The sequence below is a fragment of the Nothobranchius furzeri genome, chromosome 2 (genome assembly GCF_043380555.1).
Source record: "Nothobranchius furzeri strain GRZ-AD chromosome 2, NfurGRZ-RIMD1, whole genome shotgun sequence".
Lineage (NCBI taxonomy): Eukaryota > Metazoa > Chordata > Actinopteri > Cyprinodontiformes > Nothobranchiidae > Nothobranchius > Nothobranchius furzeri.
Genome location: NC_091742.1, coordinates 8,090,112 through 8,112,749, shown reverse-complemented (window position 1 = coordinate 8,112,749; position 22,638 = coordinate 8,090,112). Strand labels below are relative to the sequence as shown.

General features: G+C 42.5%; 2 protein-coding genes across 2 annotated transcripts in view; both read right to left on the bottom strand.

Annotated features, from left to right (window-relative positions):
* kcnk3a (potassium channel, subfamily K, member 3a) overlaps positions 1-22,638 on the bottom strand; it is a 46,988-nt gene that overhangs the window by 9,315 nt on the left and 15,035 nt on the right. The window lies entirely within an intron of this gene.
* On the bottom strand, positions 1,169-6,928 carry LOC139066322 (E3 SUMO-protein ligase ZBED1-like). Its single transcript, XM_070548772.1, has 3 exons — positions 2,608-6,928; positions 2,269-2,392; positions 1,169-1,981 (listed from the first exon to the last, which is right to left on the bottom strand). Exons 1-3 carry the CDS (start codon positions 4,105-4,107, stop codon positions 1,593-1,595), a joined length of 2,013 nt encoding a protein of 670 aa, XP_070404873.1. The 5' UTR covers positions 4,108-6,928; the 3' UTR covers positions 1,169-1,592.

Genomic DNA, 22,638 nt, shown 5'->3' with positions numbered 1-22,638 from the left:
ATTTAATTAGGGGCTAAATATTTAGTTTGTAAACAAAAATGTTATTTAATAAATTAAATATTTTTTAATAAATTAGTTATTTATTTAAAAAAACGTAATATTTATTTTACAAACTAAATATTTAGGTCTGACCAAAAATAAATATTCAGCTTGCTAATGAAATATTGAATTGGGAACTTTAACTTTTGAATTTGTATGAATTACATGGTGAAAATATGACTTAGAAAAATTGACTCCAATTTTTTATTCTCTTATGATGCGCTGAATAGCCCAACATACTGCTGCTAAATTATGACTGTTTGACTTTACAAATGGCACCCTATATGAGGCACCAATTGGCCTTCATGTGGTTTGAAAAAAATCAGATGACCTCATTAGTAATTATTTGAACTCTATTTGATTAAACATGCATGCTGTTTAGCATGCATGTTTGAAAAATCAGGTTTTCGGAGTCTCACAAATTAATAATTGAACGTCACAATAGATGTTAGAATTTTTGTCCAATTCTGCCTTCAGAGTTTGAACAAAAGTCAGTATTCAATGCTATTACATTTATAATCTGAATGAATCCAAACAGAAACTGTGGATTTAGTTTGATTTGGACATTAGGAGCAACGTTTGACCAACGCAGAATAGTCCCATCACAACTGCTGCCTCGACACCTGTGGGAGGTTGCGCATATTTCTCCATTCCAGGAAATCTTTAAGAATTTTACAAACTCATTAAGATTTGGGAGGAATAAACATGATCAAACCTGTGTACTATTCACCTGCTGAGGTCAAAAAAACTTCAGCATGAGGATATAACCGTTAGGGATGCACATCTCTCTGTGAAAAACGATTCAATATGAATCTAGATGCACAGGTTACGATTCAATTCAAAAACGATATCCTTTTATTACAGACCGATTCGAAACGGTTCGATTCGATTTTTAACGATTCGATACGGTAAGAATAACTAAACAATTAGATTCTCTAGTTTATATTCGTTGAACATATTTTATAAAGAAAATAACACAGTTCTGTTAAAGTGACAGTACCACATTTATTTTCAAATATGTAAAAAAAAACATGTCTTAAGCATTGTGGCTTTATGGCACTTGTAGGAAAAAGAAAAAAAGAAAAACAGAATACCAAAACCACATGTTACTATTCTTATTTTTAGGCATGGAGATATGTGGTTGGATTGCTGGATGGGAAGTCCAGAGGTAAAAGTAGCAAGACTAGTTATAAAAAAGTGCAAGATTTCAGCCTGAGCTTGTTTTGAACACTAGAGGTAGGTAACAAAGTGCAACATTTTCATGTAAACAAGTCACACACCTATAAACCGTAACCTGATGATTAGCTGATTAGCCTCATCTCAAAATGTAGCCTCAAGCCTGGGGAACCACAGTGGAACGACAAAGCAGCAACATCATTCTTAACTCAACAATGCTCAATAGTGGCAAGTGCTTCATGCACAAAATTAGAGTAAATAAATATAACTAAAATCAAACTGCTGCTTTTTGACCAGATAAAGGTATTTCTATCCAATCAGAAACTGAAAAATAGCTCACTTCACTTACAGAACGCCTGTGAATGTTCTCTGTCATTTTACTCCTGATCACTGTTGTTTTTTTTTTTTTTGGAGGGCAGATTTTTCTTCAGGAAAATGAGCTGATCCACATGCTCATGTTTGAGTAGGCTGCGTTTTGTGGAAACAATATCTCCAGCAGTACTGAACACCCGTTCAGAGGCCACACTAGTGGCTGGGATGCAGAGGTATCTTTTAGCAAGAGATGACAGCAGTGGCAAGTCCTGCTGCTCTTTCCACCACTGTAGAGGATTTTCTTCCAGAGGCAATGAAGCACGCTCTCTGTACCTTTTGACTTCTTCACTGGCCTTGTCTCTCACAGATGTAGCCGCCATCCTCACTTCAAAGTCTTTTCCCAACAGCTGGTCCAAGGCAGATATTTTCTTCTTTTTGAAAGGAGGGAGATCATCTAAAAAAAAACAAACAAAACAAAAAAAAAAAACAATTACCATATGTTACTGACTTTGTTTGCCATGCCTCAGTGGTGCTTTACTTTGTAGCTGACATAACCCAATCATATCTTTATTCATCTGATGTTCAGAATGAATTACTCTTGTAAACATATGATTAAACCCGGTCTTTGCATGCTAATTCTCATATTTTATGTGTTTTTGTAATATGGTAATATTTTAGATCTGTAGCATGAGTTTATACTAGCGTCAACCCATTATTGATCACGGTATAAAATATACAAACCTTCTGGCTCATGTTGGGTCTGAGGGGCATCAATCCTGATGCCCAGCTCTCCAAGGGCAGGTTCAGTCTGGCATGGAGTGGTCTGCAGTGGGCCTCCATGGACTGGATCCCCTGTTGCCAAAGCCTAGAAAAATGAAATATAAAAGACAGCTTGTGTACAAAATCAAACAAACATTAACAGTAGTCAGGATAAATCTAATAATACCAAATTATAGATTAATACAATGCACTGTAATGTGTATGTTTAGAACAAAGCTCATTTACAAACCACAAAATACACAATACAGTATTATGTATTTTAACAAAATTAATTAAATGATGAGGTGTTTCCAGGTGTACCTTGTTATGCAGGGATGTAGCTTTTGCTGTTATGTTTGCGAACGTCCGCTCAGCATCATGGTCCGTCAGGAAGGGCAGAGACTTGAAGCGGGGATCCAGAGCTGCTGCAGTGTGGAACAGATCCTCCAGGCCAGTGTAGCGCTTCTCCAAGTCCTCTCTGAATGCTTGTTTCATCTCTCTGATTACTACCGAGTCTTCATCTGCTGCTTCAAATGTCTTTTTAAGCTTTTCTCTGACAGGGGAAATCACTGAGAGTGTGGGCCGCTTGTCTTCACACATGCTGATCGTCACAAGTTTGACTGGCACCATCAGCTTCACAATGTCTTCAACATCACAGAAGTCTTTGTCCTTCAGAGTGTTAAGCTCTTCTCCTCTTCTGAGATCCCTGGACATGAGTGCAGCAGAGATGGCAGGCTGTTGTTCGAGTACCCGTTCAAGCATAATCTGGGTACTATTCCACCGGGTGGACACGTCTTGGATGAGTTTGTGGGTAGGCAAAGCAAGTTGTTTCTGTTTGTCTTGTAGAATTTCTGCTGCCCTGACACTGCGGTGAAAAAAGCCAACCACTCTTCTCACCTTTCCCAGCAACCTTGCTACTGTGTCCATTTTGAAGGCTTTCTGTGTGGCCAGATTTATAGTGTGTGCAAAGCACATGAGGTGAGGAGTCATTTCTGCTTCCACGCCAGCTAAAACCATGTTTGTGGCGTTGTCAGTCACCAGGGCTGGCTCTTTATCTAGAATCTTCCAGTCAACACATGCCTGTTTCAGCAGAGCACCTACATTCTTCCCAGTGTGGGATCCTTTGAATGCCCGGGTCTGTAAGACGTAAACATGTAACTCCCAATCCGGAGCGATGTGTTGGGCTGTGATGGTCACATATGACTCCGTCGCACATGACGTCCAAGCATCAGTAGTTATTGCCACTCTTTCTGCTTTTGCCAGTTTTTCTTCAACTTGGCTCTTAACCTGGGCATACAGCGCTGGCATACACGTGTTGGTGATATGATTTCGGGACGGTATCTTATATCTGGGCTCTAATGTATGAATCAAATCTTGAAATCCTTCCCACTCGACAATATTGTAAGGACATAATCCTTTGGCAATAAAACGTGTTATTGATGCCGTGATTTCCCTAGCGCGTGCTGAGTTTTGACCAAGTCGCTGGAAAAAAGTAGGAATGGCGTTCTCCGTCCTTGCCTGTTTGCCACTGGTTCCTGCACGCTTCTGCTCGGTAAACTCACCGTACTCTTCACCGTGTTTTCTCTTTGCATGCTGGTCCAGATTTGTAGTGCTCCCGGAGTAGGTCAACGAGGCTCTACAAAGTTTACAAATAGCATGGCTTCTGTCGAGCTTCCCCGCCATCTTATAAAACCCAAACACTGTCCAAACCTTGGATTTTTGTTTTCCCGGTGCGTTGAAAATCTGTCTCGGTGTATTATCACGTCTTTCGCCCAGGCTAATGTTGTTGGTCTCCGCCTCCTCCATTTTTCGTGTTGTCATTTGAGCTAACAGCTAGTCACTGGCAGCTATCGTGTTTAGCGGGGTAGCTGCTTCTTTGGGTTTGCGGGGTAGCTTAAGCTCTCGCGATGTTTTAGCGATTCTGGCGCCTGGCCTACGTATGATGCAGCCAAACGACTCAAAATCTCGCGATACCCGATCGATGACTCTAGAACCGATTCATCTATGAGTTCAGGTCTTTTCCCTATCGATTGAGGAGGCTGCTACCGATGCACCCAAATCTCTCACTTGTTAACAGAATATCCGGTCGCATCGGTTTATCTCTCACAACCCTAATAACCGTTGGCGACTGTAAACAAAACCTGAAGTGTGCATAGACACGTCACACAAAGCTACAGTATTCAGCCTTATATGGCCAGCCTAGTTCTTCAACGCACAGGTGGCCTGAGTAGGAATCCCTCTGCAACGTCACTCTTATCTGGGTTTACGCATTGCCTGCACAGATGAGGGGTGTGTGTGTGTGTTCTGGTTAGGCACGTGAGTAAACACTGATCACGTCCTCTGATTTGTCTTTGAGCAGCAGCTCCAGATCTTTACAGCTCACTTTCATCTGACAATACTGCCCAACTAATTGTAACTCTTGCAAGCAGCAGGCTTTTGGATCAGGAAGATGCATTTTAATAAATTGCTGTGAGCAAGAGTTTCCCACGAACTACGTCTTTTACTTGGACCTGTAGAACGCCATCATTTCTCATTCACAGACACCCCCCAAACTCTGAACAACCCTGTGATCGTTTACACAGCCACTTAAACACAGCTCTGGTACTCCCATTTCTCCCAGCACCGGCATGCATGGCTTTTGACCCACAAGGTCTCGTCGACAGCTGCTGTGTAATGTCCAAGTGTGAAAGCAGAGAATTCTGGGACAGTGTTTTATTGGAAAAGGAAGAGAATTAAATCTGTGTGCATGACCGTGAATAACACAACAAATAAACATTTTTGCAGCCAGAAAAATACACACATTTGCTCCACTATAAAGCTCTTCTGCAATAGTGAACAGAGGCCTTTATTAAAATAACTAAAAACAGTCCTTGATCACTCAAAGAATGCTGATGGTTGCATTTAGTGGTTGAACTAATGTTTTTCTAACAATCATGAGCTCAAAAGTCCAGGAATCATGGCAAAAACTGGATGATGGATGGAATCTGTCAAGATTTGATTCTAATATTTAAAATCTTATTATTCTCCAGTCTTAAGAAAGTGGTTATTCCAATCCAAAATATCATCTTTCTTTAACCCCGACCCAGTCCATCCTAGAGGTTGTATGAACTAGTCGACTAGTCGACTTCACGGCTCTGTAGTGACTTTTTATGCTTGTCATCGACTAGTCGCTTGTCACGTGATAATGACTGACAAGATGCAGTCCTCGGAAAAGACAGCAGGTGATGAGCCCCTGCGCGTCGGGAGGCGAAGGCGACGCGCTGTGCCAGAGCGTCGGTACTGACACCGGCGGTAAAACGGACATTTAACCAAACTGTGACCTTTTCCCTCTTGCAATTTTACCTTCCCCTCACCCCCATCCTAATCTTAACCAGTTTGCGCATGCAAAGCTCTGATCGTTGACGCGCTCCAGACATCTGCAGCCTGAGCACCGCCAAATCAGGTGTCACCACCTCAAAAACAAATTAAACATGCAATTGTTCATGTCGGCTCATTTCCTTTAATGTTTTCTGTCTGTTATTTGTGCCTGATGCGTTTCGCTGCTGCGGAGCGAGGCACATCCCCTGTTTTGTCCTCCGGTGACGCACCCCCCAAAATTCCACTATCTCCACTCCGCTCCGCTCCGGCACGAACTCCGCAGCAAAAACGGTCCCGTTGTAGTTGGCCGGCGAGCAGCGGCACTCCGCTGTTTTTGTGGTCGGTAGATCTTTTAGAACTGCAGTTCAAAGGTAACTCATAAGGTGAATATAAATGAACCCAGGTAGCAGTTTTTCTTTAGGATTGAGAGGAGATGCAGGAAGACAATAAACAGGCAGGACAGAAAAATAGTCAAATAAAAACAAGTTAGTTTTTGTACCTGGTGGTTGCAACAAACAGACACCATTGAAGGTAATCAGAAGTGAGGAACAGAAAATTAAATAATTATTTTAATGTTTAGAGCAGCAGGAAAGGCTGCAGGCACATCAGTGAGTTTGCGGCTGCTGCGCAGGGGGAGGGGGGAGAGGGCTGAAGTAGGATGCAGAAACTACCGTTGTTAAAAGAGATGTGTTAACTTAGAAAATGTGGGCGCGATTTTAATTGTCAAAAACTCCAGCGAACCTACCGACCCCCCCCCGCCGTGCCGCTTCAGGTGTATGACGTCATCAACGACTAGACGAAGTCGACTCGATTTTCATTACTTGACTGTTGACTTTAAAAAAATTTAAGTCATGCAACCCCTAGTCCATCCTAGGGGATGGAAGTCAGAGGAGTACTGAAACTCAGTATTTAGAAATTGAAATGTTATTAGTGTCTCCTACTAAAAGGTGACATGGTGGTGGATGATGTTTTTGCTTGCATGCTTAACATTTCTCAAGAACCAGAGAACGAACTTTAAAGGAGTGGAGTGCTGAGAAAACATTTTTTAATGATTATGTCTGACTATAATGTGTTACTCTAGTATTTCATGCAGGCTGATAGTCTCCTACACCAATCTCCTGCATTAGCTTCTGATACAAAAGGTGTTGAAACTCTAGGGTTTGAAAAGTCTAACTGCTCTACATCAAGCGGTCGCTTGGACTCACATCTTGGCTCAAAATGGGGAAGGCTGTTGTTCAGCCATTGTTGTAGGGGTGGAGCCTCCCACCTTGACCCAACACAGACGTTCCTGTACACTATTCCAGCCACTTGGTTATGGTGCTCCATGTTCACTTTTGGGCCATTCCCATCTGTACCGGGTCGGCCCGGGCCGGGTAGCGTAGGTTGTTTACATATCTGCGTGGCCTGGTATTTTTCCTGGCCAAGGCTCATTCTCAGCCCTCTTCTGGAGAGTGTCTGCTTCAGGCCGACCAGGGCCAACACACCCACTGCTGACAGCAAATTCACACCTTCCATTAGAGCAAGCCTCTGATTGGTGAGTAGAATCAGCCCACATGGGCTTAAGGCAAGGATGTGTGGAATCAACCGGGCCAGGCTGGGGCCGACTGGGGCTACCCGGCCCGGGCCGACCCGGTACAGATGGGAATGGCCCATTTACCTGCCTGCATCTTACACCCAATTATATGCTGGGCTATCTCAGTAGCATCTTTGCACTATACATCTTGGGGCCAGTTGGATGTGGTAGATCCTGGCTTCTAGACTTCCTTGGTCTATCTATGGTACATGCCATGCAGTGCTTTACCTATGATGGTTCGTTTAGCTAAACTTGGCAGTTTGTCACTGGGAGTTTTTTTTCTTCCATTATTCCATCCTTTGTTCTTACCCTTCAGCTGGCTCTTCAAAACCTGACAAACTCTCCGAAGGTACTCCCTTCAAGCGTCGTAACTGCCATTGGCCAGCGGGAGCCCAATCTACTTGCAACCCCTTCTGCTGCATTCACTTTGCCTCTATGGATCTCACTTGACCATTTTTATCTAGTGTGAATAACTTTCCAGTGTTTTTGCTGTATTTCCTGGTGGGTTGGATGAATGATCCAATATCTTTCATTCTTGGCCCATAGCTTGATGTCATCTACATAGAGGAGGTATTTGATAATGGCTCCATTCCGCAACTGGTATTCGTAGCCAGCTACTCTTGTAGATGATCTGGCTGAAGGGGTTTAGGCAGAACCATGGTGGGGACATAACATCACCTTGGTATTTGCTTACCCTAGATTTTGGGCAAAAAGAGATATGAGGAACTCAGGAGACGCAAAATTAAAAAGCCTTTATTAGTGCATGGCTAAAATAGTTAAAAACATAAGTGCCAACGCATTTCAGCCCACAGGGCCTTCATCAGGGCTCAAAATGTGTTACATCTCCTGAGTGCCTCATATCTCTTTTTGCCCAACATATGTGGGCCCCTTGGCTGAAGACCACCAGTGAGTGCACCAGATAAAAATCTTTTACACCCCTTTAGCACTTCCAGCATTTTTTCAATTTTCATGACTCGACTGCATGTAAGGTTTTTCTACAGGAGTATAGTGAGTGTGAGGGGACACATACCTGCCCCTCCAAGACCTGCTGAAGATGAAGTGGAGTCAATACCCATATACCCATATACTTGGAGGTCCCCCTGGAGCATGCTCAATCATCTAAAAGAGTGCCGTAAAAAATGGCAATTATTTTTATTCATGTCGCACAGCCGTTCTCCCGGTCCCTTGACTGGATTAAATTATGGCATAGCTCAACACAACCTTTTCCCATCAAAGAGCCATTAATAATAATAATAATAATAATAATAATATATTTTATTTAAAAGCGCCCTTCTGGTCACTCAAGGACACTGTACAGAATAAAAACACAAATCATTCAATAAGTAAACATACATAAACATGAACAAGGCACTCTAAAATTCAAAGTTGATATGTGGTTATGAAGAGGTGAGTTTTGAGGTGTTTTTTGAATTCTGTGAATGAGTTAATGTTCTTGATGAGAGGGGGAAGGGAGTTCCAGAGTTTGGGAGCGGTGCAGCTGAAGGCTCTACTCCCCATGGTGCTGAGACAGAAGGAGGGCACAGAGAGATGAATGGAGGAGGAGGACCTGAGGGAACGGGACAAGGTGACGATGTGAACGAGATCTGTGAGGTAGTGAGGGGCAAGGTTATGGATGGCCTTGAAGGTGAGAAGGAGAATCTTGTAGTTAATCCTGGTATGCACTGGTAGCCAATGGAGTTGTTTGAGGATGGGGGTGATGTGATGAGAGATGGGAGTTTTAGTGACGATACGTGCTGCTGCATTCTGAACCAATTGGAGCTTACGGAGGGTTTTCTGAGGGAGGCCTGAGAGAAGAGAGTTGCAATAATCGATGCGTGATGTAACCAGACTATGGACAAGAATAGAAGTAGAGTGGACATCAAGGGAGGGGTGAAGACGATTAATGTTACAAAGATGGAAATAAGCTGACCGTGTGATGCTATTGATATGAAATTGGAAGGATAGTGTGTGCTGTCGAGGATGACACCCAGACTCTTGACCTGGGGAGAGGGGGAAACTGAAGTATTATCAACAGTGAGAGAGAAACTGTCAAATTTTGAGAGGGTATTCTTGGTACCAACCAAAAGAAGTTCTGTTTTGTCTGTATTTAATTTCAGGAAGTTTGAACTGAACCAGGATTTTATTTCTTGAAGGGAGGAGGGAGGAAGTGCAGAATTTGGCTTACTGGACAAATAGAGCTGGGTGTCATCCGCAAAGCAGTGAAAATGAATATTTGCGGAAAATATTGCCAAGGGGAAGGATTTATATAATGAAAAGGAGGGGCCCCAGGACAGAGCCCTGGGGCACACCAGAAGAGACAGAAGAGGGCTGTGAGCAGGAGGATTTGATAGTATTGAACTGAGTGTGACCTGATAGGTAGGACTGAAACCACTGAAGTGGGATGTTAGCAATGCCGATGGAGGATAACCTATGGAGGAGAATGGAATGAGATATTGTGTCAAAGGCCGCACTCAGATCAAGGAGGACCAGGATGGATAGTAGACCGGAATCAGCAGCAATGAGGAGATCGTTAGTTATTTTGAGGAGGGCTGTTTCTGTGCTGTGAAGTGGGAGGAAACCGGACTGGAAAGGTTCATAGAAGGAGTTTAGTGTCAGATGGGTGTGGAGCTGGGCAGCGACTATTTTTTTCTAAGACTTTGGAGACAAAGGGAGCAGGGAGGGGAGGCAGGATTTAACCAAGGCCGTGGGAAGGGGGTCGAGAAGGCAGGTAGAAGGTTTTGACTTGTGGATAATATCTGATGTCTCAGAATCACTGGAAAGTTGGAAAATGGAAAATAGCTGTTGGTTCGGGAGGATCATATGGGGAGGTAGAGGGGATGCTTTGGTTAATTGCACGGTGAATGTTTATTATTTTTTCATTGAAGAACAGAAGAAGGGCATTACAAGTAGCAGTAGAGCACATGTAGGGGAGAGTATCGGATGGCCGGTGAATTTTATTGATAATGGAGTACAATGACTTAGTGTTGCCTCGATTGGAGTTGATTAGACAGGAGTAATACTGTTGTTTGGTTAGTATAATTAAGTCCTTATACTGAGTCATATGATTTTTTATATAGTTCTTTGTGAATGGTGAGACCAGTTTTTCTGTAGAGGTGTTCAAGCTGCCTGGATTTGGTTTTCAGCGTCCGGAGTTGAGGGGAAAACCAGGGAGCAGACTGACAGAAAGTAACAGAACGGGTTTTAACTGGAGCAAGGGAGTTTAAAATGTGAGCTAACTGGTCATTGCAGAGAGCAGCCAGGTCATCAGGAGAGGAGAGATTGTCCGGTAGCTGAATATGATCAATATAGGAGGATAATTCCATTTTTACCTGTTTCCCACAGTAAAGAAAATGCTGGGAGCCACAGCACCATTGTGGGTGGGCCTACCAGGCCTGAGCAGGTGCCGCTTGTTGACACGACACACATCTCCTTTTAAAACATGTTTAAACTGTTCAGAATACAAATCCAGGCTCTGTCTCATTGGATTGTTGTAATTAAATTTTGTACAGAACAAAACTTTACATTAAACAATGTTGAAAAGGTAAGCAAATGATCCGATCAATTTTATTTTTTCTCCTCATTTACAGCAACGGAGATAATGGTGCAGTGCGCATGGCTCTGGTGTTAATCACGTTTAATTGTTTCTCTTTGCAACAGTCTTCACAAGAAGGCAAAACAGTTAAATGGCAGGGTTCGCATTGACCGGATAATTCTCATAATTGACCGTTCATTTTGGTGGAGAAACCTCAAAGCTGTTGGTCGTTTTGAAAGAGTCACACCGACGCATGCAGATGCACTGACATTTTAATCGTTTCGCACATCGCAGAGGTAGCTATATAAATCACGAAAAGATTCCCATCAGAACATCTGAGCATTATACTGGACACTGTGCTCAGAGCAGCTCACTATCAGTGTGCACGTAGGGTGGACAGCTAGCTGAAGATGTGGATATGGACTTGGAGCGCGTCGGTCACAGGCAGCAGCAGAACCCAAGCACATGCGGGAAGATTCCTCTCACCGAAGCGAGTGCTTTCCAAACCCTGTCTCCCGTTGAGACTTTTCACTCAGAAAATGTTCCCTGATTATGAAACTTGGGCTGAATAGCGCTTGTTCCTGTGTCCAATGTGGCAACGCTGCGACGCATTCATGAGCCTGTCTGAGGCAAAAGTTCAGAATCTCCTATGTTGTATTTTTGTGTGTGCCCTTTTTTTTATTATCTCTCTTTCTGCAGGTCTAGAAGCAGTTTTTTTTTTTTACTTTTGTTTATTTCTTAAAGTAAAAAGCACATTTTTTAAGATACATACATTTTTATAAAGTCTGTCTTGGCACACGATGCAATTCTAACTTAGACCATAAAAACAGAAAGAAGCACTTATGTTACATCCAGTCTTATAATGACTTCTGCACAATTAGTCGCATCTTATCAGGGGCACAAATGAAAAGAGCAACCTCTCCAATCAAAAGTTCATTTTATGCTTCAGTGGTTAACAACAAATCTGTCCAGCAAGAACACAGAGGGGCATATTTATCACAAGCAATCTGATGGAAACGCCAGAGGAGACAGCACATTTGGCCAAGCGTCTGCCTGGGTTCACTTTAACTCGGTTACCCCTGTGTGGGCTCCAAATGGGGCCTGGGAGCGTGTGCTCTCATACAGAGCACAGCTGAGCCCCAAACACTGCTCTGACACAAGCCTTCGGACCAAAGCAACCAGGCGTTACATCTGAGAGCTGTGTCCTGCCTGCTGCCTGGAGTTATCAGTCCACGTTTCACTTTTGCTTGGAGAAAAAAAAAGGAGGAACTACTTCCAAATGTACAACTCAGGGTTCCTTTTTAGGGGATATGAGAGGAAACCTTGGCAGCACACAGTTTTCCATGAGGTCAGTAAGCATGGCATTCCAAGCAGAGTGTAAGATTCCCTGGCAGCCTAAACTAATTAAATAGATCATGCGTTTTATGTTTCTAATACACAGTTGATATAAATGTGTTTCAAAGCTTGGGCATAAATAGGGTTTGCATACACAGATACATTAAAGAACAAATAGACCTAAAAATTGATAAAACGAGACAAGAAATCCACCAAGGAATAAACATTTGATACTTTTAAATTTAAATGTGACAATCTTTCATTTGAAAGTTTCTTTCGGGTTTTCAAGAGGTCGACTCAAATAACAGATGTGATCTTTATCAGAGGCTCTAAGTGTTTCTGTGTGAGCAGGAAGAAACAAAACTTCAGATAACATGCAGTGCAACACGATACAGGAATTTCATAGAAGTTAATTAGCAGATATGCTGATTATCCGGCAGTATACATTTCCAGTGATGCCAGCAAATTAAAACAATGTACTGTGTTAAACATGCAAAGAGTGGGCCAAATGATCAAATCAGCATCAGAGCGTCTGTTAGTGAATCTGGTGAGTTTCCATATCAACAATAAAGTGCCTAAAATTTGCAATTTCAAGGGGATTAACATTAAATGAAAGGCCAAAACCACAATTTAGATGTTGGAGTAGGTCTGGAATAGGAATCAGGATCCGAAAAGCTTTGTCACTGAACCAGCGTACCGATAAAATGAGTTGTACGGTGGGTACGGAAAGTATTCATACGCTCGTCAATTTTTCCACTCTTTGTTATATTGCAGCCATTTACTAAAATCAATTAAATTCATTTTTGTCCTCATAACTATACACACAGCACCCCACATTGACAGAAAAACACATAAAATGTCTGCAGAGTTGTTAAAAAAAGACAAACTGAAATATTACATGGTCCTAAGTATGCAGACCCTTTGCTGTGACACTCATATTTAACTCAGATGCTTTCCATTTCTTCTGATCATCCTTGAGAAGGCCCTACACCTTCATTGGAGTCCAGCTGTGCTTAATTGTTCTGATTGGACCTGATCAGAAAAGCCATGATACACCTGTCCATATAAGACCTTACAGCTCACAATGCATGTCAGAGCAAATGAGAATTGTGAGGTCAAAGGAACTGCCTGAAGAGCTCAGAGACAGGATTGTGGCGAGGCACAGATCCGGCCAAGAATACAAAACAATCTCTGCTGCACTTAAGGTTCCTTCCTTAAATGGAAGACATTTGAGACAACCAGAACCCTTCCTAGAGCAGGCCGTCCGGCCAAACTGAGCTACCAGGGGAGAAGAGCCTTGGTGAGAGCGGTAAAGGAGAACCCAAAGGTCACTGTGACTGAGCTCCAGAGATGCAGTCAGGAGATGGGACAAAGTTGTAGGAAGTCAACCATCACTTTAGCCCTCCATCAGTCAGGCCTTTATGGCAGAATGGAAGCCTCTCTTCAGTGCAAGACACATGAAAGCCCTCATGCTAAAAGACACCTGAAGGACCTCGAGATGGTGAGCAATAAGATTCTCTGGTCTTATGAGACCAAGGTAGAACTTTTTGGCCTTAATTTTAAGCGGCATGTGTGGAGAAAAACAGGCATTGTTCATCACTTATCCAATACAGTCCCCACAGTGAAGCATGGCAGTGGCAGCATCATATTTTGGGGATGTTTTTCAGCTGCAGGGACAAGACGACTAGTTGCAATCAAGGGAACGATGAATGTGGACAAGTACAGGGATATCCTGGATAAGAACTCTCTCCAGAGTGCTCAGGGCCGAAGGTTTTCCTTCCAACTTGACAATGACCCTAAGCACACAGCTAAAATAACAAAGGAGTGGCTTCACGGCAACTTTGTGACTGTTCTTGAGTGGCCTAGCCAGAGCCCTGACTTAAACCCAATTGAGAATCTCTGGAGAGACCTAAAAAGGCCTGCCCACCAATGTTCGCCATCCAACCTGACAGAAGTGGAGTGGATCTGCAAGGAGGAATGGCAGAGGATCCCCAAGTCCAGGTCCAATCCCAATACTTGCTCTGCGATCTTCAGCAAAATGCACTTGGAGAAAGTGTGCAGTAAGGCTTCGAGTGCATGGTACACAAGTTGTCTGAGACAAGGAGAATTGCATTATCGACCTCAACGCATGCCGGGATGCTGTTCACTGTGATGCTTTTTTAAAAAACCTTTATTAACAACTTTCAAAGAAATGTTTGAAATATATTTACATTCATGCTTTGTCTAAAAGTTTCAGAGCATCAAATAATCATCCTAAAATTAACTACTTTCATTAGAAAATATATATTTTCAAAAAAGGCACTTGAGCTTTTTCTCCTGCAGCAATGGATTGTGGGTAATACCCTTCACCCCAATCTGCATTGATGCAAACTGGGGTGAAGCGCAAATCAAGGGTACAAAAAGGGCGTGATCAACTTCCCCATAGAAGTGGGACATCCTACGCACTCGCACCCCTGGTCGGGATTGTGCAATTGAAGGACGCAAGTGTGGAACTGCGAGTATTGGGACTGGGCCCCAGGTGTAAGAAGCTTGTTGCATATTTACTAAGAAGGCACATGGCTGTATTACCTCAAAAGGGTGCTTCTACTAAATGCTGAGCAAAGGGTCTGAATACTTCAGATGATGTGATGATTCAGTTTTTCTTTTTTAATAAATCTGCATACATTTTCAAAATTATGTGTTTTTCTACATATATGGGGAGCTCTGTGTGCATTAATGAGGAAAAAATGAATTAAATTGACTTTAGCAAATGTCTGCAATATAACAGAATCAAAAAACAAATAAAATCTAAATAAACATGCATTTATTTAAAAACAAAGTGACTCACGGTAGTGGCATCCTATGCAACAGCAACATCAGCCCATGCAACAATAGAGGCACAAGCTGCAATATTCAACTGATGCAGGAAATTTTGCAGCTGGGGTAAAGATGTGAATCTCAGCGGAATAAAAATTGTTTAGAAATGAATTGTCTTTCCAGTAATTAAATTCAGACTATCATCATTAGCGGTGACATAAAGATGTTTAAATAACAGCCAAGGCGGGATTGTTAAAAATGCACACACCATTAAACTTTTAATGTTTATCAGAGTAAACACAGCTGTTGGTTGGGGTTAGTTGGTCCGTCTGGTCCCTTTCATAGTTAAGCATCTTTATGATTAATGATTTTTCCACTGTCTTTTGTTATATGACTCATCCGTTTGTGGATCTGCGTTCTGTTCTCTGCCTACACCTGTCGCTCTCGCCCGATCCAACCGACCGGCTGAGGAGCAGATGCTGTCCTAAACCTACGTGCAGGTGAAGACATGTAGCTGGGGGTGGGGTTTCCATTGTTCGGCACATAAAAGCACGGCAATCAGATTACACAGCAAAATGGAAAAGGATCTGTAAATAACTCTTTGGGTTAATGGAGAACCCAGAGAAACACATAGCAGCAAAAAGAAGAGTGTTTGAGTAAAAAATAAATAAAACTATCAGATAATTAATAAGCTTCATATCTTCTTTTAATGTTTATTCATCAAACTTTTATGCAGGGAAAAAGGTGGAAAATATGTTTTTATTCAAAAGCATGACTCATGGAGTTTGGTCTGAATGATAAAAATGCCACAAGTGTTAAAACATTTGCTGTTTATTTATTTTTTCTAATCTAAAATGTGGTTTTAAACTGAATAATTCCCTCATTCTCACAGTCTGGTTTAATCTCTTAGAGGAGGAACCGCTGGTTGTGATTAACTCAAATATCTCAGCTTCAGCTATCAGAGTAAACGTGTTTGGTTCGGTTCCACCGCAGCCGCACACTGAAAATGTCAACACCCAAATAAGCTGTTGGACTCTACAGCTTAAACAAAGTCAGCTCGTCCCTTGGTTGTTAAACTGCGTTTCCCTTGGCGTGAGAAAACTATGGAAACATTAACATTTCTGAGGTAACTGATGTTCAAATGGCAAAATGTTCTAAAACATGAATAACACTGAAAACAACAAGCATATATTTTAGGACTTTGAATTACTTAGTACAAAAAAAATACAAGTACATCATAATACATCATAAAAATACAAGGTTTTAATAATGTAAGGCAATGATGTCTATTTTTTAACACATACCCAGATTTTTAAGAAAACATTTTAAGTAGTTTTTTATTGTTCAGAGCTGGATTCAGTTGGTTAAAGAGATGAAAACTGTGCACCATCATTGGCCAGTTAAAGGCGTTGAACACTAATTAAATCAATACATTTGCAATGATTTCTAGTAGGAATGAATGCCTTGTGAGTTGTACTGGGGCCGAATTTAAATGCGTGGTTGCATCCAGAACTCTCCTACTCTTAACACGAGAAATAATTTCAGATTATAACCATTAGAAAGAACCTTTTTACTCATATCTGAAGGTGTGAACGAAACCTGGAACTCTAAAAGCTGTTTGTTCAGATTTAGTTGATAAAATCTTTGGATATTTTTCTTGAAACTTTCCAATTTATTCCTCCCACCCAGACATAAAATAATTGTAGAAATCTTGTTCTTTCAGCTTTCCTGAGCTTTTTTGTTGTAGGGTTTTATTCTGTAGGCCTAAAGCAAACTGATAATGATGCATCATTTATAAACACCTGGCTCCATATAAAGCAGAGGAGAGCCAGCTACTGACAGAGATGTTAAATTGTGTTTCTTTCTTCTTTATGAAACAGATCTGTTGTGTCCTTCCAACAGATCATACCACTGCACTAGAAAAATAAAACACAAAAACAACCGAAGAAAATAAACCTGAAGAACAAAGAGGATCAAACAAAAAGCCAGGATCTAAATCAGGGGTCCTCAATTATAATGGTCCGAGGGCCACTCACAAAAAAGACCCAAAATCCCTAAATAAAAGAGACAGATGATCACGCTGCAGCCGCCCTCACTGACCCCCTTTCCCTCCCCAAGACTGGATCTCCCGACATCACAGCACTCGGTTTGACTGAGCGCTTCCAGGAGAAGCAATAATGAAATTATGAAAATAATGGGTGTTTGGAGGAGCGTCCTCTGATCCTCTCTCTTGTGTGAGCAGACAATACCCCCCCCCCCCCCCCCCCCCCCCCCGCGACAACCCGCTCAATTAACATAATTCACGGCCCAAATCCAACAGAACCGATCGGGCTGATTTGGTTCGGGTTTGGTCTCAGGTTATAACTCCAGCGCTCAGCCCTGCAGAACCACATAAAGGCAGACCAAAGTTTCCTACCCGGTAAATGTGGAGAACACCGCTCTGACAGATCTGGATGTTACGCTGCTGCCGCCGTTAAAATAACAAAACTACATTCCACTATCATTGATTATGGTACTCTTCTATGATGCAAAATCATTTATGCCCGCATCTCATGCATTGATTATTTGATGATTTTCCTCAGCTCTATCTGTCCTACACCTCCCGGTCGGCCGTCAGGGGTAGGGGTGGGGGGTGCGCGCGAGGTTTGGGGGCCACAAAGAGAGGGCTCGCAGGCTGGACGTGGCCCGCGGGCCTCCATTTGCGGATCACTGATCTAAATACTCGGATAAACGACGAGCATCCTGCAGGTATGATGATTAGAAACAAGAACCAGGAAGGCCCAGTAAGACGGTGGTCCGGTCTTCGCTTTGGTTCAGCCTCGCTTGTGGCGGAGGATGGGGAGGAAGGGGGCAAGTAGGGCTGGAGTGGCAGTGCAGTAGGCAGGGGCTGCAAAGAGGGATCGTGGGAGCGGCAGCGACGCGTCAAATTGTGACTGGAATGCGCAGCTGATTAAACAGAGGCTGGAGAAGGACGGCTTTGTGGTCCGTATCAGGGTGGGAGGTGGTGCACGTTTTACTACCTCTAACCCATTAGCGCTGTCCAGGGAGCTGAGTTACGTGTTAGGGGGTGTGTTACCATGGTGTTCAGTGGGCTATTGGTGGTGGTGTGCCAGACAAAGGCCCAGTGCCTCAAGACACTACGACTTGAGAAGTTTCTTAGGGTAGACATGGTGGTTTCTGAGTCGAGGTCTGGTTGTTTGGTTTAAGGGTGTGGTGTACGGCATTTCGAACAAGGTTTCTGAGTCGGAAATGTTTGATTCCCTGTGAGGGCGACAGTGGCAGCTGTTCGGCGTCTGGGGATTAATGCACGTGTGTCCACTCCACTGCTGATTACTTTAGATGGCGTGGAACTCCATGCTCGTGTCCAGTCGGGTTTCCTTAGTTACAGGGTCAGGGCGTATGAAGAACCTCCTTTATGCTGTTTACAGTAAGATGTCTGGGCTATGGTCATGTGGCCGATGCCTGTGTGGTGGGGGTGCGGTGTCGGAGGTGCAGGGGTGATCACGGGGGCAGGAGTTGTGATCTACCGCTCTGCTGTTGTAACTGTGATGGGAACCATCAAGCGGCTTATAGGGGTTGTGTGGCATGTAGGGCAGCGGTGGAGGTGGGGCAGTTTCAGGCTGAGCAGAAGGTGTCTTATGCTGAGGCGATGCGTCATGTGGGGGTATGGACTGGTGGTACATCCAGGCCTTTTACTGTGCCTCTATCAACTGGTGGTGGGGATGAGGGGGCAAGTGTGGTGGTTGTGAGGGATACGAGGACGTTTTTGGCGGTTTTGGTTGAGGCCTTGTGGAGGGTGAAGAATGGAGCGTCCAACAAGTCCGATGTGGCTCGCGAGATGACAGCAGTTGCGGGGACCTTGTTGGGTTTTCCTCATGTGTACCCCAAGGACGTTTGGGGGCAGAGTGTTTGCGGGGGTTGGGGGTTTTAGGTCTGCTGTGGGTCATGGGACACCCTTGGTGGAGGGTGCTGGTGGTAGGGGTGGGAGTGTGAGCGTGGGGTGAGCCTCCTTGTGGAGTTAGTCTGTGTTCACTGGGGTGTGTGCTGGTACAGGGTTTTGTTGACGGTGGACCTGTGGGTGCACAGGGTGGGGGTGGTTTGTGTGCAGTGGGTTAAGCTGGCTCTGTGTGTTGGTTAATGCGGCAGCAATGCACGTTTTGGACATCCAGCCTGCCTAAGAAGAAGAAGAAGAAGAAGAAGAAGAAGAAGAAGAAGAAGAAGAAGAAGAAGAAGAAGAAGAAGAAGAAGAAGAAGAAGAAATCTTCTTGTTTAATGTCATTTGTGTCCAATTACCATGACATTTAAGGGTTGTTCAAAGCTCTGTGCAAAAGACAAATTTTAGTAGCTTTATTCTGAAAATGTTAAACGGCTTTTGACGACTGTGACTCCACCCACCTCTGGTGCTTTTTCTCCACCTTGGAAACCTGCAGTTCAGATCCCGTCAAAACAAATGAACTCAGAGACAGTCAAGGACATGTGTGGATCTTTTATCCTGGAGATATTTTCGCATCCTGGATGAACTGTCCAACTCATCCTATCACCACATTGTACTGATATCATGTGTCAGGCTGCAGAGATGAGCACTGGCACCTGGCTTAATGACCAGGAGACAATTAAATCAAGTGATGGATCTTGTTAACACGATTTATGAAGTTCTAAGTGCATTATGCACCACTCCTCATTCCTTGTTGTTTCGCTGATTTCTCTTCTGTTTGTTATTTTCCTGCCTCAGAAATATCAAATGAGGCATAATAAGTCGGAAATTATCAGTTATTTTCACTGGATTCAGTGACTTGATGGAAATCAGTGGAGAATATTTAAACTGAAGTTGAAAAATAACTAAATAAAACTTCAGTTTGAACTCTGTCCTGCTTTAAAACGTCATAAAATACATCTGAGCATAAAGAGGGTATCTAAGTAGTTTTGTAAATGCCTGTTCAGGTCTCCCAGTCACCTTGGTTACATAACTGTTGCCTCAGGCTGCCCATATGGCTGAAGAACACAGAGGGAGCTCCTTCTGCACTCAGCCTGCAGGGTCGCTCTTTTCTGGACCAGAAAAGACTCGGAGAGCAGGAGTGATAAGATAAAAAATTTTATTTTGTTTTAAAGTAAGTTTTCCTTAAACTCAAGAAAAATTAACCAAAACCCAAATGATTTTTTATTAATATTTCCTTCATTCATAAAATGTTTTAAACAAATTAAAGCCAAACCAGAACAGATACAATTAAAAAAACATAAACACATAGATTTTTGTAAATAACATGTCCACATAATTCATTTTCTTCTCATAAAAATAAAGCATGTTTATGATCACCTTGCTGATTTAATTAAGACCTTCTTAAATAACATGCATCAATTAGCATAGATGTTAGGAAGGCAGAGCAGCTGGTCTAAAAGAGGCATTTTAACCAGATCCTAAAATGAACAAAAAACTCTTCATTTAGTCAATTATTCAAGTCAGTTTTACACTGGAAACTTTTTGATTATTTTTCTAAAATGACCAGTCACACTGAGTTTTTCATGCAGGCTGAACATGAAAATAGTCTCCTACACCTACCTCCTGCATTAGCTTCTGATAGAAAATAGACAGTGAAACTCCAGGAAAAGCTTGTCAGATCTATGTCACACCGTCTCTTGGAATCAACCATCTTGACTTGTGACGGGGAAGACTCTTTTTGGTTTAGTGTCCAGGAAACGGCAGAGAACATCTTGTCTAGTAAAAGCTAACCATTAGCATTTGCCACTTCACCACACAGCAGTAGCTCCTCTAGGTTTGAATTATTTGTTGAGATAAAAGATCCATGTTGCAAATCTAATCGAGTCAGTGGTAGAGTCGTGTTGCTGTTGTGTCGCCATTCAGAGGCGAGATGTCCAAAAATCAGGAAACAAGCCTCCAAATCTGGTCGTCTGACACTCTCCTCTGATGTGGCAATTTTCTAGTTCCTGAAAATGGTGCACTGGTGTTTTTTTTCCCCCAGAGTAGAACTTACAAGATATTTATTTCTACTAGAAACCACTGCAAATATACTGATTGAACAAGTGTGTCACACCTTAGTTGCTTCTTATCAAATCTGCAGCAGAACTTTAAAGTATCACAATGATTTTACACCAATTATATAAAAAAAAGTTTTCTTTTGTGAGTTGATCAACTTTATTATTTACCTGTGTATTACAGTTTTTTCGATTGCTAAAACACGTTTTTCAAAACTGTACGTTTCTTTCAAAACTGCACACACAAACCCCAAACATAACACACAAATTCTTAATCCGTGGCTTCCCTTTGCAACAAAACCCTGCCACCACATATCGCAACATGTTTCCAAAACGGAACACGTGTTTTCATTTGGTAAACACAGCCACATTTTCACATGACACACACATACCATTCATTGCTTAAACACAAGTAGCCTTTGGGTGAACACTACCAAGCATGGAAAGAACACTGAAGAGCAAAACTGAAAACACAATTGTCGAAATGGAACACGATGAATTACACACTGAATGTATGACAGTGCTCAGTTTTCTCTGAGACAAACATTAGACATCACACAAATTTTGAGACAAAACATTTTATTTTTACAGTAAAACCCCCCACCCCCTCTCCCATTCAAGCATAATCATGGGGCATCATGCCTCCGGTCTCTGTCTGGCCCAGAGGGCCTCATCAACATCCTCCTGGTCCAAACAGCGCTGGAAGTACCGCCTCGAGTGCCTCATGAAGCCCCGACAGGCCTCAAAGGCCACATCTCTACAAGCCTCCTCCATGGCTTGAAGCAGTGGGACCTTGCTCTGTGGATTCCTTTCGTACACCTTCCACCTCCAGGCTGAGAAAGACTCCTCAGTGGGATTGAGGAAGGGGGAATAAGGTGGAAGGTATAAAACGGAAAACCGTGGGTGGTCCTGAAACCACTCATACACCGGGGTAGCCTTGTGGAAACTTACTTTTATGCTGCAGTCCCTGATTGCAAACTGTTCGCCAGACCCGAGAGTTTAGAGATTTGAATATGTGTGTGTTGTTGATTGAAGCTTTGAGAATTTATGTGAGAAGTGTGTGTAAACCTGAAAATTGTGTGCTGTGTTTTGACAGCAAGGTGATGTGAAATTGACATCAGAGTGTAAAGGAGGAAAATCAGAGTTCTAATATGATAAGGAAATCTTAAGTAGTGATAAACTGAGTCGAGCAATTGGGAACAGAAGTAGAGGTTGTGAAAATTGTGCCTCATTTTTGCTTTTTGAGTTTTAGCAATTGAAAAAAACTGTAATAGTCCTCAGAGAAAACATTGCCCGCATCTTAAAATGTGTACTTGTCCTAACTTGTGTACTCAGTTCTTGTGAAACGTCATCAATGTTGGCCCAAATACTGTTCTATTTCTAAGTACGTATTAAGTTTGCTCAAAGTTCCTGGATGTGTTCTTGCTCCATCTATTGTATTCAGGACGCATGAACTAATCCTTCAGCGGACTTGGGTTGGTAAGGTATCCCATAATGCATTATGTTGTCAACCGTTTTGTCCCAAATGAGAAATGGCAGAGGAAAAAGCTCATAACCATAGTGTTTTTATATAAAACAAATAAATAATGAAGTCTGAGTAACAATAAATGTAAAGCTATCTGTAATTATAGCTGATTGTGTGTAACCTGTCAAACTGGATGTGTTTTTTTCTGATTCTTCACAATACCTCAAAATGTCACTTAGCTAACTTGCTGTCAAAAGAAAACAGGTTTTCCTGAAATAGATCTGTTTTGATGAAAAAATACTT

What these genes read in the sequence shown, in the direction of transcription:
- LOC139066322 (XM_070548772.1), bottom strand. Translation starts at nt 4,107, where the DNA reads ATGACAACACGAAAAATGGAGGAGGCGGAGACCAACAACATTAGCCTG. An exon ending in CTACATCCCTGCATAACAAG is followed by an intron (nt 2,393 to 2,607) that starts GTACACCTGGAA and finishes TCATTTTTCTAG; the next exon opens with GCTTTGGCAACAGGGGATCC. An exon ending in GACCCAACATGAGCCAGAAG is followed by an intron (nt 1,982 to 2,268) that starts GTTTGTATATTT and finishes GTTTTTTTTTAG; the next exon opens with ATGATCTCCCTCCTTTCAAA.